Source organism: Typopeltis vanoorti, chromosome 24, assembly GCF_054136105.1.
Source record: "Typopeltis vanoorti isolate ZY-2024b chromosome 24, IOZ_Tvanoo_1.0, whole genome shotgun sequence".
Taxonomy (NCBI): Eukaryota; Metazoa; Arthropoda; class Arachnida; order Uropygi; family Thelyphonidae; genus Typopeltis; species Typopeltis vanoorti.
Window position 1 is genome coordinate 9,234,508 of NC_143572.1, and position 19,909 is coordinate 9,254,416.

Consider the following 19,909-nt stretch of genomic DNA (forward strand, 5'->3'; position numbering starts at 1 on the left):
GTTGTTTTCTGCGTTGGCTGTTTTCCGCCTGCGGTCGAAGGCTACGTTCCTTTGTTATCTCTGCAATGGGGACACTTCCACTCGTCACGATTCTTGTTTGATTTTCGCTGCCAAGTAGTCTCGGACAATCCTGAACATAAAAAATGCATGTTTCTTTGGCAGTTCCTGCATGTTACGTGGTTTTCTTCCCCCGTTAGGTCTTCTTGGCATTTGTAGCACTTCATATTTCTTGTTTGACGATCTTGCTGTATTTTCTAATATGGCGTCCTCCTTTGTTCTCTTCTCGCGTAGTTGACCAACGTATACTTCGAACTTTGAATACTTATATTTTACTTATTACTTAACAGATACTTACAGTTTTTACATCTGTATGTTCGTCTTGAAGAACGGAGTTCACTGATGTACTTTAAATTTTAATTCACAAGAAAAGATCTACTTTGCAACTTAAAATATGGGAGCATCGAAATAGCGTACTTGCGACTGCTTGCTGCTAAAGCACCCTCTGTATAATAATAATAATAATAATAATAATAATAATAATAGTTCTGATTTAGACAGTTCTGACTAGTCACTTGTGATTTTGAAAAACAAAGGAATAGCGGCTGTTCCAAGCAGTCCCATACTTACACTTTTACCGAAGCAGGCGAGGCCGGAGGCGCTAGAGTTCTAAATTGGGCCTAATTTTTCAGGCTCCCAGCTAGAGCCTCGTGCGTCACTGATAAGTATAGTCCTTATTTCAAGTAATTACCGCTAAATAAGTTGCCTGACAACAAATTTAAGTTACTCACTGGACTTCTAGCAACTTCGATTAGCCAATACTTATCATGGCACCAACTTCTGCCTATTGAACAAAAGGAGCATCGTAGAAAATAAGATTAATAATAATTAATTAGAAAAGCCATAATCAAATCGAGAGAGACCATTCCTGGAATTTATTCACACTACCTGCACTCACAATCTCAAAAGGCAAATCCATTCCAATCATGCACAACTCTGAGGGAGAAAAGTCTATCTCTCATTACTTTCTTGACTACATTGATTCTCTGCTTCTATGGATGCCCCTCGTCCTCTCCCCACCATCCAAAAAATAAAAAATTCCATCTACTGGTATCCTCTATCACCCCTTCAGAAATTCGTAAGTCTCACTCATATAATTCCTCTTTCTTCTGCTTGCCAGGATCTGCAGTCTACAAATTCTCAAACTTCCTTCATAATCAGCATCCCGATATTATCTTGAAAACTCTCATTCACACTCCTGTATCAGAATCGTTATACAGGGTGTCCCAAAATTCACGCAAGATTTAAATTTAGCGCCATTTGTGCGGTAAAGTGTTGCCAACGAGAAAAAAAAAAGACAGCGTGACAGCTGACAGTTCAGGGTTATTAAAAATGACTACACACAGCGAAGAGAGTTCGTTGAATGGATTATGGAACAACAACAAGTGGATGCTTATTTTTCGAACAAAATCATCTTCAGCAATGAGGCTCATTTTCATCTTGATGGCTCGGTTAATCGACAAAATTGTCGCATTTGGGGTTCAGAAAATCCACGAGTGATTGTTGAGAAACAAATGCATCCACATCGTGTCACTGTTTGGTGCGGATTTTGGGCTGGAGGCATCATCGGTCCATTCTTCTTCGAAAATGCGGCTGGTAAAGCAATAACAGCTATCGCGACATGATAATCCAGTTTTTTTGTGCCTAAATTGCAAGATATGGATGTGGACGATATGTGGTTTCAACAAGACGGTGCCACATGCCATACAGCCCGAGAAACAATTCAATTACTGCATGAGTCATTTCCTGGTCGTATAATTTCCCGTTTTGGTGATCAGAATTGGCCGCCCAGATCATGTGACTTAACGCCGTTGAACTTTTTTCTTTGGGGTTTTATGAAGCCCTAGGTTTATGCCAACAAGCCCACGACCACGCACGCACGCCTTGAAGGAGGAAATTGAGCGCTGTATCAACGGAATTCAGCCACATTTATGCAAAACAGTCATGGAAAATTTCGACAAAAGATAGCGTATGTGCCAGCAAAGCCGTGGAGGCCATTTACCCGATATGCTATTCCATCCATAAATCTATGCTGTATACTTTATGAATCAATAAGAAATTACAATTTTTAATTAAAAACCTATGTTTTCTATCAAAATTACTTCTTGCATGAATTTTGGGACACCCTGTATAAATCAGAGACCCGATCACTGAAAAATAATCCAAGTTAGGTTGTATCAACGCCTTTTAAAGTAGCAAAATAACTTACTTACCCTTACATGTCAAGGTTCGATTTAGAATTATAATCGTCTTCTGAGTTGTATTTCCAATATTTTGCTTTTCTTCTAGCATAATCCTGACAACATAATATAACATTGGATATCACATTATACCAAAGTGCATAAAAATTTTACATTTACTAACATTGAACTGATAACCATTTTCGCATACCCCAATTCCAGCCTATTCAAGTCATTCTACGAGTACTGTATGCCATTCGCACATCTGATTACCATGTCTATCTTTCGGTCATCAGCAAATAGCTGCATATTACCCTTCAAATCCTTCTAAATATCGTCAATATAAATATTAATGACAATGGCCAAAGGATTGATCCCTGTAGTACACCACTGGTCATGTTAAATCTTGCAGACTTACATTCCCCTTATAACACTTTTTGATATCTGTCAATCATCCGTCTCCTTATCCATGATATTTTATAATCAAATTCCGTATTCTCCAATTTATATAGCATTCTATATTCTGTCAAAAGCCATAACACAGGCGAAAAGTATCATGGTATATCCATCTCACCCCTCTGATTCAAAGGTAACATTTAAAAAAAAAAAGAACTTACAGAAATATGACCTTACCCTAGTAAATTCATGATGTTCATTGTTACGTACACTCAATGAACAACACATTACAGATAGCGGTGATGGGAAGTTGACACTGACATCCCCCCCCCCCCCCCGCGCGCAAAGTGAAACATATCCAAACCGAAAGCAGATGGTAAACATGCAGACATCGGGCTTCCCAGTAGTGTTGCCAATTTAGCTCTTTTTTTTCTTCCCTAGCTCCAAAAATTTTAATCTAGCACCTAGTTCCCAATGTAGCTACTTCAGAACTAGTTTCAGCTCTTTTTAGTTGTTTTTGTAACTTACTGTTAAAGAAATTGTATTAAAAGTTTTCCAGATGTTCGCATTTGATAAGGAATTGTATTGTACGTTTGGTACGAGCATCGTACACGTTTCAAACGAATAATGACGTCATCAGTCACGTGGCCCACAGTTTTCTGGCTGGTAGTTACGATAGCGAGTGGGAAGTTTTCAAAGACTGATCGTAATTCGTTGCAGTAAAGAGTTGTATACCCTTCTTCAAAAATGAGCAAAGAGAAAAATAAAGCTTACAAGCAAAAATATAGGAGGGAGTGGTTGCAAATGGGAATTTAGTAAATGGTTGTGTGAAGTTCCTGGTAATGCTACAAAAGGCCACTATAAGTTTTGCAGATGTGATATAGCTGCTAAATATTGTCAGCTTGTAAAGCATAGCGAAACTAAGAAACATCTTGCTGCAGTTCCATATAATTCTGTTCCTATTACAAATATGCTTGTGAAAAAGTCTGATGAGACCGCGAACTTTAAAGGTTAGCATTGTTTCTTTGTTGTCACTCATCATTCAACAGTTGCGATCATCTAGTATATCTTTGCAAAAATATCATCCCAGACAGTTAAATTATGCCAAAGGTAAAAATGCACCGAACTAAGTGCTCTGCAATTGTAAAGAATATTCTAAGTGAGCATTTTGAAGAACATCTAATTGTGGACATTGGAGATGAAAATTTCAGCTTGCTAATAGACGAATAGAATGATATCACAGTGAATAAGATTTTAGGAATGGCCATCATTTATTATAGCAGGAAATTCAACAAAACTATGCATACATTTCTGAGCATGGTGGTTCTAGAAAAGTGTGACGCTAGTGGCATTGTGGCTGCACTGAAAAAAGAGCTCTTGACCAAGAAACTGGACATTAAAAATCTCATTGCAATCGGTGCAGACAATGCCAGTGTTATGGTTGGTGTCAATAATGGCGTTTATGAACAACTGAAAGCATATATTCCCTCCTTAATTTTAATTAGATGTGTATGCCATTCATTACAACTGACAATGTCTCACACCTGTGCAGAATCTCTCCCAAGAAAATTAGAATTTTTAGTTGACGAAACATATGTGGTTTTCACATTCTTCTTCAAGACAAGCAGCATACAAAGAGCTGTATCAAACTATCAAAGAAAAGTATGCTCCTCTGAAAATTGTAAGCAATTGTGCAACAAGATGGCTCTCCATTGAACCTGCAGTAGACAGAATTTTCAGCCAGTGGTTGGAATTAAGAACTCACTTCGAAGTCATGAGTGTGACTGAAAAATTTACAAAGCACAAATTTTGTGGGATATGTGCAAAGATGAAAGGAATCTGTTGTACCTATTATTTTTGCTTCCTGTTTAGTTCAAGTTCAGCAAGTTCAAGTTCAACTAAATTTTCACATCTAACAGTGCAGATAAGATGAGATTATTTGAAGACCTTTCTCGTTTGATTCGCCCTATTTCTAATATGTTAGTGCTACCATCATCCAGTCGACCCTCTAGAGTCAGAGATTGATGACTATTTGGATCCCAGTCCAAATCTTGGTTACAGATTTGAAAGAAAAATTTCAGAGTTGATGACACAAAAGAAAATAACGCAAAATGATGAGCGAAATCTTAGAAGTAGAGCAAGGCAGTTTTTTCTTGGTCTTTTCAAACAGCTTAAGTAAAGGTTGCCGGAAAACGTGAATATTTTAAGAATGATGTCTTCTTTTTCTGTTCATAATATCCTAAAACATGAAAGAACCTGCTACTCCCATCTTAGAAATAATGCAGAAAACAGAAAAATATGCTGCTGCTGCTGCTGAATACCAGTACAATAATATCCACTTAATTAAATAGACAAATATAGAAAACACTGAGCTATTCTGGACTGAAGTACGAGAATATAAAGATGCATCTGGAATGAATCCATTCAAAGAAATTGCTCAGTGTGCAATAAATTTATTAATACTGCTAAATTCTAATGCGGAAATTGAACGAATTTTTAGTTCCATGAATGTAGGTAAAATAAATTAAGAAACAACATGGAATTGCCAATGCTGATAGCTATTTTGTCAGTCAAGTATTGCCTTAGGCGTAACAACAAGTGCTGTACAGACTGTAATTTACCAGCATCTACACTGAGTAATATTGGAACGATGGCCACATATAATAAAGCTGAAAATCTAAGTGAAAACGTGGGTGAATTATGCGCAGAAGACCACATGGAAGATGCATTTAGCCCCTTATATGCAAGTATCACTTCAACTTGAATACAGTAACTTAAAAGTATCAGCTACTACTTTTAAAATTTTAGCTTCAAATTTTTATTTTTAACTCCTTTTTAACTCTTTTTTTTAAGATTTAGCTGTTTTTAGTAATTTTCATTTGGCAACACTACTTCCCAGTAGTGTATCGCAATCGACAACATGGGTAAATGTGGAGATCTTAGCGACTTTGATCGTGGACGTATTATCTGCGCGAGACAGATGGAGCATTCTATAGCCTGATCAGTAAGAACCGTAAGGTTCTCGAGGGTCTACCACGAGGGTCTACCACGAGGGTCTACCACATGCTTACAGGAAGAATGGTGACCATTCTTCCTGTAAGCATGTATGGACCATTCAATGGTCCAAAACAAAATTCCCATTGATCTTACGCTTATGGAAAGTATGCCCAGCAAGTGCTGGCCGATTTTTTGTGTTGCCGTTGCAAGGGCAACGGCGACATAAACCACATCCAGTTTCAATGTCGGAGGCCCAAGCAGTGCCAGCGAGCGAATGGTACGGCGTACCCAGCATACCATGGGCTATGGAAGCCGACTCTCTAATCTTGTACCATTGTTGACATCTCGACATCAGGCACATCTCGTCATGTGCCTCGCCTGGTGTCAGGACCATCAAAATTCCACCTGTGCATAATGGAACAGAATCTTGTGGTCTCATGAATCCTGTTATCAGTTGTACCTAATAGTATATCTCAGAGAGATATAGTACTCTTTGATAGGTGAAAGTGTGGCAGATGCTTGATGAACGTATCCTACCAGAGTGCATAATCCCAACTATGAAATTCGGGGATGGCGGTGTGATGGTATGGTCTTGTTTTTCGTGGTTTGACCCCTGATCTCTGTTGATGGTGTCACAAAAAGTGAACTCCGAGAGATACTTGAACATTCTGGCAATGCAATGCTTCCTACTTTGTGGCATATCGACGGGACTGACCATTGTCTCTTTCAGAAAGAAAATGCATCTTGTCATAAAGCTAATGCTGTAACTGCATGGTTTGTGGATATGAACCTCACCACACTGACTGGCCTCCACAGAACCTTGATCTGAATCCTATTGAACATCTGTGGGATGAACCAGATCTTTGGACGAGGTCAAGGGACGTCTGCCCCACAACACTTCAGGGCCTCATTACATGCTTACAGGAAGAATGGTGACCATTCTTCCTGTAAGCATGTATGGACCATTCAATGGTCCAAAACAAAATTCCCATTGATCTTACGCTTATGGAAAGTATGCCCCGTAAGATTGTTGCAGTCATCGCAGCGAAAGGAGGTCCTACTATTAAGGTGAGCGCCATGACTGTTTGTACTATAGACTATGGCGTCTGTTCACTTTTTTCCAAGCAGTGCATGTAGGGCAGTGATGGCGAACCTATGACACGCGTGTAAGCACTGACACACTTGAGGGTTTCAGGTGACACACCTTGGATGTTGAAAAATATTGGTATTCTGATAAAAAAAAAAAAAAAACTGCGATAAATCGTCTAAGATCGCTCTCAGTTAAAGCGAAGGTAGCTTTCGGTTCATTGAAAGAATTATATTTTATAGTTAGCCTATTTCTATTTTGTTTTGTAGTTAGCTTATTTCTATTTAATTTTGTAACTAGCCTATAAACAACGAGCGTTTTAAGTTTACGTTTTCTTTCTTAATCATTATAATTTCTGCATAGACATATGAGATTATAAAAACTTATAAAAATTATTATCAATATTATATGATATAAAATTATAAATACGTGCTTTCTATATTAAAAACTTAAAGTATTCATTTTACTTCTGTGTGAAATTACCGCTACGAACATACCGGTAATAAATCTGGCAACCCTGCTGAAAGAAGTAGTGGTAGTCTTGCATGGTCTGTCACTTAAGTAATTTGAGTTGCTGGTGTATAATTCATTTCCAGTAATTGTTAGTTCTTATTAGTTATTACTGCTTAATTACCGCTGTATATAATTGTGCTCTTTTTTAATTTTTGAACCCTTTTACAATGGAAGCTAGCACTAATAAAAAACCAAAATTATCACAGAAAGGAAGTGGAAGAAATTTCCAAGATGCCTGAACTGAATAATATGGTGTTATTGATAGAGGCGATAAAGTTCCCTGTAAATTGTGTGGTGAGCTATCTGTGAGTAGAACTTGGAATGTAAGAAGACATTTTGAAACTAAGCACAAATGGCTCCTAGAAAAAACTTTTGAAGAACGCAAAGAATTCATATCGCAACATCTAAAACTGGCAGAATCACAATCAGGGACTTTAATTAAATTTGTTTCAGGACCTTCAAATTTAGTAGCCGCAAGTTACAATATTTCACATAAGAAGTTTGTTGAAGATGGGAAACCACTTAGTGATGGTGATTATATTAAATAAGCTTTCGTAAAGTGTCCACTATTTTTATTTGAGGACTTTCATAATAAGGAAGCTATTGTAAAGCGAATGAAAGAGTTACCATTAAGTAAGAATACTATTAAAGACAGAGTTATATCAATGAATGCTAGTATAGAAAATCAAATACAACAAGACTTCAACTCATGCCATTATTTTTCCATTTGTCTCGACGTAACTACAGATATTACGTCATCAGCTCGATTGGCTATTATTGCAAGGTATGTTCACGGTGATTCTATACACGAGGAACTGTTACAGTTAGAAAATTTACCTCAAAACACGACAGGTAAAGACATATGCGACTGTGTTGTTAAAGTGTTCCGTGAGAAACAGATAGATTTATCGAAAATATTTTCGATTACAACTGATGGCACGCCTAATATGGTTGGCCGTAATGTCGGTTTAATCAAACAATTTACATAATATGTTGGTCATCCCCTGGTTTGTTTCCATTATATTATACATCAGGAGACACTGTGTGCGAAATCAGGCTTAAAGGATTTGGATGATGTGATGAGAATTGTGACAAAGGTAACTAATTGTATTGCTGCCAGTTCTTTAAACAAACGAGAATTCAATTCACTTTTAAGCGAAGTTGAATCAGTGTACAATGGTCTATTAATGTACAATAATATTCGATGGTTGGGTCGTGGCCAAGTACTTGAACGGTTTGTTGAATGTTTAAATGAAATTAAATTATATTTAAATACGAAGGCCATGGAGCACGAATTTTCTCAGTTGAACGATTCTACTTTGCTCAGTAAGCTGATGTTTTTCACAGATTTTTCATTGCACCTGAATGAACTTAATATACAATTGCAAGGTTTCGTAAAATCTGTCCATGTTATGTTTGGCATGATCAAGAGCTTTGAGAATAAACTCAAAATATTTCAACGTGATTTAGAAAGTAACAATTTTAAGTATTTCCCAAGAGTAAAAATTGTTTTTAACGAAACCAGCGCCAAAAATCGTGAGCAACATATCAACCAATCTATCGAAGTTCTAAAGTCAGCAACTGAGTCGTTTTCTTCTAGATTTGAGCAATTTTCGAATGTTGGAACAAACAATCCAATTCATAAAATATCCTGATGAAACAGAATTCATTGATCTTAAATTAAATGGCTTTTAGTGGTTGGATTTAAAAGATCTAGAAATGCAACTAGCCGACTTCCAGTATAATCTTATCTGGAAAAGAAAGTTTATTGCTCTTAGAAATGAATTAGAAGAACTTGAGCGGGAAGGTCTGCATGATACCGCGTGTAAAAGTTCAGACTAAAATTCTAAGCGTGTGGGATAGCCTTCCCGAAAATTTTCATGCTCTTAAAATCTTTGCTGAAGCTCTTCTAACAATTTTCTCTTCTACATACTCATGTGAAACTCTATTTTCTGCCTCAACTAATATCAAATCGAAAGGGAGAAATATATTGAGCAATGATTTGAGCGCTGCCTGTGTGGCACTAAAATGTACACACTATAGCTTTCCTATAAAGCAATTTTCTACCAGTACTCAGCAACAGAAAAGTCATTAAATGTAATGTAAGTTTGTAATTTCACTTTATTAAATTAAATGTATAATATGAATTCATAGATTTTATATCAATGTCCTATTAAATAAATAGCCTAATATGATATGTATAAGTCACCATCTATGATTATGTAGTTAAATTTCTAATGCATGTATGCAAGGGCATATCAATAACGTCAATATTAAAAAAAAAAAAAAAGATCTTTGATACACCTGGGTAAAAAGGTTCGCCATCACTAATGTAGGGGATGCAAATACAAAGCATAACAGTATAGTTATGCTTTGTATTTGTAATGTTTGTGTTTAGATCGCCGGTTAACATTAAGTATTAAGTTATGCATGATTCTTCGGGTGAGAGCGAACAGTTTAGTTTTCTTGCAAGAATTTTAAGTTGTTTAAATTTGGTGGCTTATAAATGGCATTTGGTATTAGGTGGTGTTGTACAACTACTTTATTTTACTATTAAAAGAATCTCTTTGCCGAGACACACACACACACACACACACACACACACACACACACACACACACACACACACACACACACACACACACAAAGGTTGTTTGAAAGTCTGGAATTTCTGGTAATCGCTTCGTCGTTAGTAGCAAATATCCTCTTTATAACCAATATGTCAATAACATCAGTATAATCATTCAGATAACCTGCAACATACGCAGGATCTCTTTATGTTACTTCCATGCGTCAAGCGAATCAGAGACTAAACTTTTGCTGCATTCTGGTATTATTATATCTCTTTGATGGTTCACATTCATTTTTGGTTTATGTTGCCAACTTCTTTTTAAAGTGATTAGAAGTCTTTTGCTTTCACTATGGTCGCCTATATGTCTTCTGATATTTTCGTTTGTATATACTTTGAAGTTTGTGACTTCCTCAAGAATATCTCTGCATCCCATTCCACGATTTTTTTTTTTTTTTTTTTGGCTCAGGAGATTCTAGTAGAACAGTGTTAAGTACTCTGACAGAAAAATTGGTGTATTATCATGCGAGGCCTCAAATCCTTAACATTTTTTTTTTTTTTTTCAGCCTGCCGGCTTTTATGAGGTTTTCTCACTGGACATGGATGTCCCGTATTTGGTTTTCGAAATGCTCAATTTCTGAGTGTTAATGTGTTATGCAATATCCGATCATCCCTCATGTGCAATACTAAACATTCGTCTACAGATTTTGCATTCAGCTTCGTTGCAAAGCAACAAATCTTTGCTTAAGGGCTTCAGCAAAGAAACAAAATTTAATTTACATTTGTATAATTAATAATGAAAATCAATTTACCTTTAATTATATATTTTATGTATTAACTAAATATCGCACATTCGAAAAAGGCGAGATATTATTTTTTTATTGAGCGCCTCCGTAGCGCAATTGGAAGAACGACGGTACATTGCGCCCTTCGATTAAAATAGGTCCAAGTTCGATTCTCGTCGCGACGGGAGGAATCTTTATCTGGTCGATTTCAATAGAAGGTGAGTTAGCCGATCTCATACGGAGGTAGCAGTGTTTTTTCTCCCTGAAACTCGGGTTTTTCATCCCGCATACATACAAATCGGCCCTTCAGAACACACGCTATTTACAGACAAAAATTACTAGTTGTGGTGGTGTTGGAGTTGGGCGGTAGATGACGTTGATGGAGATGATTCGTAGTAGAGGTTAGGTGTAGAGACAGTTGTAGATGTCCTCCTACGATGAGTCTTCGGACTCCTTGGGGGTATCAGGAATAATAATTATTATTATTGAAATAATATCCACGTACTGTACCGATACCGCACCCCACAATGTCCAAATAAGAACTGTTTGAAAATAAGCAAATGCAATATATCTGCACAAAAGTATAAATAAAATGCTTATTTATACATAAAAAGCGACGAATGAAAGGGACAGTTGCCGCCATGCTGCAAACTGTAAACACAGTTAATTTCCTCGAATTGTCAGTTTTTATGGCTTACAAATTAATTTAAATTGGATTATTCGAAAATAATATTGAAAATTATAGTTGCTTAACATAATATTTATAATTTTACCTTTATATTAAAAGTACTACACATTAGGCCGTTCGTACAAGTACAACACGGGACAACAAAATTCGACGCAAAATACGAGACAGTCCCGTATAAATGGGACACCTGGCAAGCCTAGTTGTATGTTACCATATCATCACTATTTTAAATATCTCTTACGGCTGTATAGGACTTCTTCTACTGCAGAATTATCACATTTGACAAACTTCTAGTACTCGTTATTATTTTTTTTTTGTGTACGTGCGCGCGCGCGCGTATATCTTCTTGTGATTTCTGCACAAATCACACGTGTGATTTGTGCGTTCTGCTTGTCGAAAAGTTCTTCGACAAGAGTTATTAGATCAAAAAAAATCAGCTAACGCCTTTTTTTATGAGTTATTAGATTGATTTTTATAATATCTAATCCGTTTTAAATGAATAAATTTAAGAAATTCAGACTCAAAGCCATGTATTTTTTGTTGTCTTCAGCTGTTCGTCTGATTTTTCTCCTCTGGTAAAATAGGCTGCATTGTTAAATAATAAGTTAGCAATATTATTATTAATTGGATTATTATTATTTAAAAAAAAATTCACGACAAGATTTTATCGCAAAAAACTTCGGTAAGGATATGAACCAAAAGGAACTAGCAGACCTATTCAACTACTCCTTCACAAACAATATCATACAACTCAAAAAAGATAATCTACCAAGGTCAACAAAAAAAATTACCAAGACAAAGTCAACATCAAACCATGTATATTTCCCACCAGTAAGAAATGAGGAACTGGAGGAAGAGTTCTTACAGCTAAAAACAAACACTACTCCAGGAATAGACAAAATAAGACTCACAGACCTTTTAACACACTTTGAACAAATAAATCCTATACTTCTGAGACTCATGAACATAATATTCGACACTGGTATTACTCCACAACAACTAAAAACTGCGATAATTACAAACAATTTCAATTAAATTCCAATTTACAAACATGGCAAAAGAAACGATACACAGAACTACAGATCAATTACAAACCTACCAGTCATCTCCAAAATTCTTGAGAAAATAGCACACACTAGACTACAGAACAATTTACAAAAGTACAACATAATCTCACAAAACCAATACAGCTTCCAGAAAACAAAAAGCCCCATCACCTTATTAGAAGATATTGCTGACGTCATAAACATAGCTCTCGATAAAAACAAGTTCATTGTCCTCATACTTAGTGACTTAACTAAAGCTTTTGATACACTTGAACATGACATACTGCTGTCCAAACTACATTCAGTCTGAATAAAAAGAACACTGCATGACTTGTTCACTACAAATATTCAGTATTTAATGTTAAGTGAATATCTTATTTAAATACATAAATAATAATAACTAACAATGTATTTTCCATTTTAACATACTTATTTACGATTATTCATTTCATGTGTTAAGAGAGGGACATTTTTCATATTAACGATATTGGTTGTGGAATAATTTTTTTAGATAAATATACATAATTTTTTTTCGGCATTTTGTCATTTACATTTATATTTTCATCTGCAGTTCAATTAATTCTCAAATTATATTCATAGTTTCTTTTTTGGTATCAGCAGGGAATGCTGAATGGATTCATTTCACTTTTTCACAATGCTATTTTTAAATTGAAAATAATATTAATAATATTTTTTTAATTAATAATAACACTGTAATTTACGTTTTTTCACATACATATTTACAATGATTAATATAATATGCTAAGAGTAATCTCTTTCATTTTGACAATATTGGTTATGGATTAAATTTGTATAAATATATATATATATACTAGTTTTTTTTTCTACATTTTATCTATTACATTTATATTTCAAAATTAACAACAAATAATGATAATAGTAATAATATATATGCATTTTTTTTACATTTTTTTATTTATTACATTACATACATTTGATTACATATGATACTTACATTACCTACATTTGTTTACATATAATTACATATAAATCATATAATATAATACATTACATACATTGTTTTTCATGTGATACGTACTTAACATGAATTTAGTTACATATGATACATATTTTCTTTTTTTTTTCTTTGTCTTGGATGAGGTGTAATTTCTCAGCTTTCATCCTCGAAGCTTATCTGAGGATGACACCGGTTGGTTATTATTTATTGGTTTGTTTGCTGTGTTGGGAAGCTACGAAATCTATGATTGAGAAATTCGGCGCGCGCGCACCCACACCCACACATACGATAACTTTGAATGTATTGATGCGTCTCTGAACTGGAAGCCTGAACGAATATATTGTGTTTCATTAAGTTTGTATGGTATTTTGTGTGTGTGTTTCTTGTTCATAGTATGTCCTTAGAGCTATTTTCAGGCTATTATAGTTTGTAAGGTTTCTGTATTCAAAAGGTAATTTGTTTATCATGTCTAGAATGTGAAGTTTCGTGTGGCCTTTCCGTAGTGATTATCATATTTATATGTGATATAATTAGTAGTCTGAGGTCTTGTTATACGGTATGTATTTCTGACTGTCCTGTAATTGGCATCGAAATAATGTTTTAGCAAAGCTGCATAGTGACATATGTGTTTTGCTGTCAATATTTTGTGTTCTGACATTGCAGTGTATATAAAGTCTTTATTGTCTTTTCTTTCCCAAAAGATCAGTTTTATCATTTTGGGCCATAACGACATTAATCTATTTAGTTTGTAGGGTGCACAGAAAGCATATATTGGTATAGCGTATCTTAATATATTTTGGCATAGTGCATTGTATATTAGTATTTTTAGGCGTGTGGGAACTATGTCTTTTAACCTGTAGAGTTTGCCAGTTATTGTTCGGAGTTTGTTGTGTAGCTGGTTTATGTGGCTATTCCAGTTCATATCTGCATCGAAGTAAATTCCAAGGTATCGTATTGTTTGAATCTGAGTGACTGTAGTGGTTTTCTGTGTGGTTTTTATGTTGGATGGTTATATATTTGTTATCAACTGGTCGAGTCAGTGGATTTCTGAATATCATTAATTTTGTCTTATCTGAGTTTAGGTGTATGGAGTTTTTCGTGAGCCAATCTATGATCAGATTTATGTCATGTTGCATATTTGTTTGGGCTATGCTCGTGTTATTATGGATGGATATTATAGCTGTATCGTCTGCATATTGAAGTATCTTACCTTTGAGGAGTAGCTGATTAATATCATGCATGTAAATGTTGTATGGAGTTGGGAAGAGTACAGCTCCCTGCAGTGGCGTACCTAGGGAAGGCGGTGGGTGCGGTCCGCACCGGGCGGCACATATTTGGGGGCGACATTTTTTATATTTAGTTATAGTTGTAAAAAACAACTTGTTCACTTCATAAGTTTACTATTCGATTTCCACGAATTATGAATTACTATATGATTTCGAATATATTTCCTCGTCGTCAAGTCAATGTAGGGTAGAAAATATTATCTCTAAAAATTTTGCTCGGATACAGACATCAATGGTGCCGACGTCGAGTAGAAGTTCTATGTACTACTCCGTGCTCGATGTTTATCGAATGCTTAGTATTACCGTTACCATAGAGATGATGCGGCTAAGTCACACTCACGAGGCTACGTCTCTGCCTCCACTTCGTCCCTCAGAGGCCAACTCTCGCTGCGCGAACAGTATTTTGTTCTATGTTGGTGCTTGAAATGTACGAAGGCAACGATACTAGACGAAACAGTGGCGGCCGCGTATGAATAATCTTGAAGGTCCGCGATATCCGATATATTTTCATAAGTTAAGCCGCTTAACTTAAGCAGTTGACCTGTACGCACTCTTTACTGCATGGTGGTTCAAATATTATGTAACTTGCAAGTAGTAATTTATATTACTGTTTCAGTTTTCAGAAAATTGTTCTAAGGTAAGTTATTACAAATTAAATTTCTTTTGTTTTCTATTGCATTAAAGTAGCACAAATTATTTGTGTTTTATTGAAATTTCACGAAATTTATTATTTATTAAAAAATACGAAAATACGAAATAGACGATTTATTTCTATAATTTATTTTTTTAATATATCCGTAGGATGAAACGAATAAAAGAAAGCAGAGCGTCATTTAGAAAGAAAAAGAAGGCAAGGGAGGAAATACAGAATAAAAATACTGGAGCACTACTCAAATACATCTCCAGTGAATCAACTTCTAGTTCTTTTAATATTGTTGCCTCAAGTACTGGCAAAGAAGCCGCCCGCGAAGGCGAAACAACTTATTCCAATGTTGTTGAAGAGGAAAGACCTGGCTCACATACTGGCGAAGAAGTAGAAAGTTCATCAAGTTCTGATAAAGAGTCTGCTGCACATATTATTCCGTTTATTTCTATGAAAGATGTTGGATTATGGCCTAACAAGATTGACGACAATACAAGAGTATTCCTGGTACGTCAAGGTCCGTTTGCAATTCAAAATTTAAACGCCGATTTTAGTGAAGGAGTAAAACGTCCTGGTAATACAATTAAAGCCAAAGGTGAAACAAGAAAGCTTAATCGCGACTGGTTTTTTCAAATTTTGCCTAATGGTGAAAAGCTGTTAACATCGTGGATGGTGTATTCACCATCGAAGAAAAGTATTTATTGTTTTTGCTGCAAACTGTTTGATGATCTTTGTCAATCAAGTTTTAACACGGAAAATGGTTTTAACAAATGGTGGAAACTTCATCCCAAAATAAGTCAACACGAGTTGAGCCCACTGCACATTCGATCATTTTCCCAATGGAAGGAATTAGAAATAAGACTTGGACATGGCGCAACTTTTGATAAACTACAACAACAGAATAGTGATAAGGAAATTGAACAATGGAAGGAAATTCTTACAAGAATACTTGATATAATTAGATTCTTAGCAAAACAAAATTTGGCGTTTCGAGGTCATCGCAAAAGTCATCAGAAAGACATCATTTCAATGGAAAATAGAGGAAATTTTCTAGAGCTTGTTGGCTAAGTACGACCCAGTATTACGTAAACATGTAATAAAAATTAAGATGGGTAATAAATATAGTATCTCTTATTTGTCGCCGAAGATTCAGAACGAATTCATAGAGCTATTGGGAGGTGCAGTGAGAAAAACAATTATGGATCAAATAAAGAAAGCTAAATACTTTTGTATGATATTTGACAGCACTCCAGATATTTCTCACAAAGATCAAACCAGTCAAATTATTAGATATGTAGTTATTAATGGTAGCGAAGTTAAAGTTGTAGAATCGTTTATTGACTTTGTAGAAACTAAAGGAAAAACTGCCGAGGAAATCACAAATATGATTTTAACAAAATTAGAAAATGACGGTTTAGATATAAAAAATTGCAGAGGACAGACTTACGATAATGCTGCCGTCATGGCAGAAAAGCACAGTGTTCAAACTCGCATTAAGGAAATAAATCCAAATGCAGAATTTGTAGCATGTACAAATCATTCTTTAAACCTGGCATGTTTACACGCAGCTTCTACTGCTATCGATTCCATAACATTTTTTGGAACTATTGAACAGTTGTTTTCGTTGTTTTCTTCTTCCACTCATCGATGGGATGTTTTACTTTCTGTCACTGGTCAAGGTGTTAAACGCAGTGTAGAAACTCGCTGCAGCGCTAGAGCAGAAGCGGTAACTATAGTAAAAAACCAATTTTTTTACATTTTAAGCGCTTTAGAAAAATTGACATCTGAAGAAGAAAATAGTAAAACGAGATCAGATGCCGGAATATTACTCAATTCAATGCAATCTTTTTCTTTTCTATGTTATCTCAATTTATGGGAACCCATCCTTTTGGAAATTAATGACGCGCAAAAATACCTGCAAATAAAAGGGTTAAATATCCGTCAATGCCATATAAAACTAAATTCTTTGCAAACCCATTTCATGGAACAAAGAGATGCGCTAATAAAAAACGCTGTTATAGCAGCCAAAACAATTTGTGAAGAGTTGGAGATATCGACTGAGCGTCGAGTTAGAAGGAGAAAAAATATGAGTGGGGAAAATTCACGAGACGTGGGGCTATTCTTAGAACAAGAAGTACGAAGAGAAATGTTTTTATCTATGGATAGAATTATAAAGGAAATAAAAGAACGCTTTGATCAGTTGCATGTCCTTGCAAGAAAATATTCGTGTATAATACCATGTAACCTACTAAATGAAGAATTTGAATGTCAAATAAATGACTTAATTGACATTGATAAAGAACAGTTCCATATTGAAAGAAAAAGGATCCAGGTTTTTAAGGCTGTACCTACACTACAAGAAGAGGCAAAACGTTGGAAAAACGGGGGAGAAGGCCCTCTAGATCTACTAAAATTTATTCAACAGTATAGATTGGAAAATTCTGTAGGCAACATTGTAATTTTGCTAAGAATTTTTTTAACAATTGCTATCAGTGTCGCTAGTTGCGAAAGGAGCTTCTTCAAATTGAAGTTGATAAAAAATTATCTTAGTTCCACAATGAGTGATTTAAGACTACAAAATCTTGCAATATTGTCCATAGAACAAGAAATTACAAATAATATAAATTTTGAGAGCATTATGCACGATTTTTCTACTATGAAAGTTAGAAGAGTAAATATATAAATATGTTTACATACACATATGTGTACAATTTGTTTGTTTATCCAAAAGGAAATGAAATTATTTATTTATAAATATAAAATAAAAAATATCTAACGGTAATTTTTTTTTGTAAATTAGGTATATGTTTTGTCTCATAGGTGGGGAACCTGCGGCCTCCTTAAGTTTCTTGTGGCCTTTAAAAAAGTATCTTGTATTTTTATAAAAGTTGCATTTATAGGTATATCAACTTATGCGGGCTCCTTTTTTACTGCCTAATTTAAATATGGCATCCAATGGTAAAAAAGCCCCCACCTATAGTTTGTCTCAATTACAATTATTTATTTATGTTTATTAATTTATAAAAACCACCATTTGTTTGACTTAGAAAGGGCGGCAAATTGGAGACCGCCCTGGGCGGCAAAAGTTCTAGGTCCGCCACTGGCTCCCTGCGGAGCTGTACTCTTCTAAATAGCTACTTCGGGTCAAACCGAAGTAGAGAGCTACTTCGGTTTGACCCTGTACATGTGATATGCTTTCTATTTGGGTGGTAGTTTGTAAACCACCTGTGCAGAGGCCAGTCTATTCCAACATGCCTCAGCTTTTCTAACAAGGTGTGATGTGTTAGTGTATCAAATGCTTTAGTTAGATTAATAAAGACAACCATGGCAATTTTGTTTTTGTCTAAGGCGGTATTATTTACGTCTTTAAAGTCTTCCAAGAGAGATGTTGTTCCCTTATTTTTCTGAAAGACGATTCCTTGTTATCTTATATTCAATTTTTAAAACAGTGTTATTTGGATATCGCTTTACTTCTTTCCATAGAGCATCCTTTTTTTGTGTATTTCTAGGATTAAGTTTTGTGTTATCCAAGGATTTTGGGTTGTTTTTGAGCGAATTCTGATTTTCTTTGCAGCTTTCTTATATATTTTCTCCAGTGTGAGTTTAATGTTGTTGTATAAGATATCTGATGCCAGGTGTTCCCAGTCTGTTTTTCTTATTTCGTGGTTGACTATTTATTCGTCTATTATTGTTTGCTGTCGCTTTTCTTCTGCGGGACATTGCATAGATATTGTCTAGGTGTGCAGGTTCAGAGCCGTGAAGTAATGATCTGCTACTTTGCATTTTATGACTGATGCAGTGTAACGGTTTGGTGGTGCTCGGACATTTATGTGATCTAGGCAGGAAGCAGTGATGGTATTTCCGAATATTTCTTCTCTAGTACATGATGTTATTGTTGGTATTAAATTATACATGGATAGCGTGTCTAAGTATTGTACAGTGTTGTTCTGGTTTTCGTTTGCAATATTTATGTGTATGTCGCCGATTATCATTAGGTATTGAGTTGAGCATATTTTTTGGCATGAAAGCCAGCAATTGAATTCGTGCAAGAATTTTATCATGTTTAAGTTTGGTGGCCTGTAAATTGCATTTAGTATTATGGGATGCTGTCTATTTGTGGTATTAGTGATTTCGAGGCAAAGGGTTTCAGCATGCTCAAATTGATAGGCAGTTTCTTTTGCTATTAATTTGTGTTCGATAAATATTAATATTCCACCCATCTTTTTGTTTGGCGGCATGATCTATGTTGTTGGAAGCCTGGAATTTGGAAAGCAGTCGCTTCGTCATTAGTTATGGATACTTCTGTTAGGACCAATATATCAATAATACCGGTGTAATTCCTCAGATGAAAACAGCAACCAATTTCCAGTGTAACCAATCATGCTTCTGATGTTAATATTCAAGATTGATAATCCTCTCGCTTGTGCTGTGTGTTGTTTCCATGCATCAAGCGAGTCGAAAGTACAATTGCTGATGTATTCTGGTGTAATTACATCTATCTGATGGTTCACATTCATTTTTGTTGTGTTGGGGTCTTCTTTTTGAACTAAATTGGAGTTTTTTGTATCACTCTGGCAGACTATCTATGTCTTCCGAGCTTTTTATTTGTGTAGACTTTGAAGTTTGTGACTTTCTCAATAGTATCTTGCTGTCTTTGATCCACAGAAATTGATATTTTTTTTC

The 19,909-nt window shown here is 35.3% G+C and overlaps 1 protein-coding gene across 1 annotated transcript; it reads left to right on the forward strand.

Annotated features, from left to right (window-relative positions):
- The first annotated feature begins 16,424 nt into the window (after window positions 1-16,424).
- LOC150092918 (zinc finger MYM-type protein 1-like) lies at window positions 16,425-17,909 on the forward strand. The gene has a single exon (XM_090414105.1). It carries the CDS (start codon window positions 16,425-16,427, stop codon window positions 17,907-17,909), a length of 1,485 nt encoding a protein of 494 aa, XP_090270231.1.
- The last annotated feature ends 2,000 nt before the right edge of the window (window positions 17,910-19,909 follow it).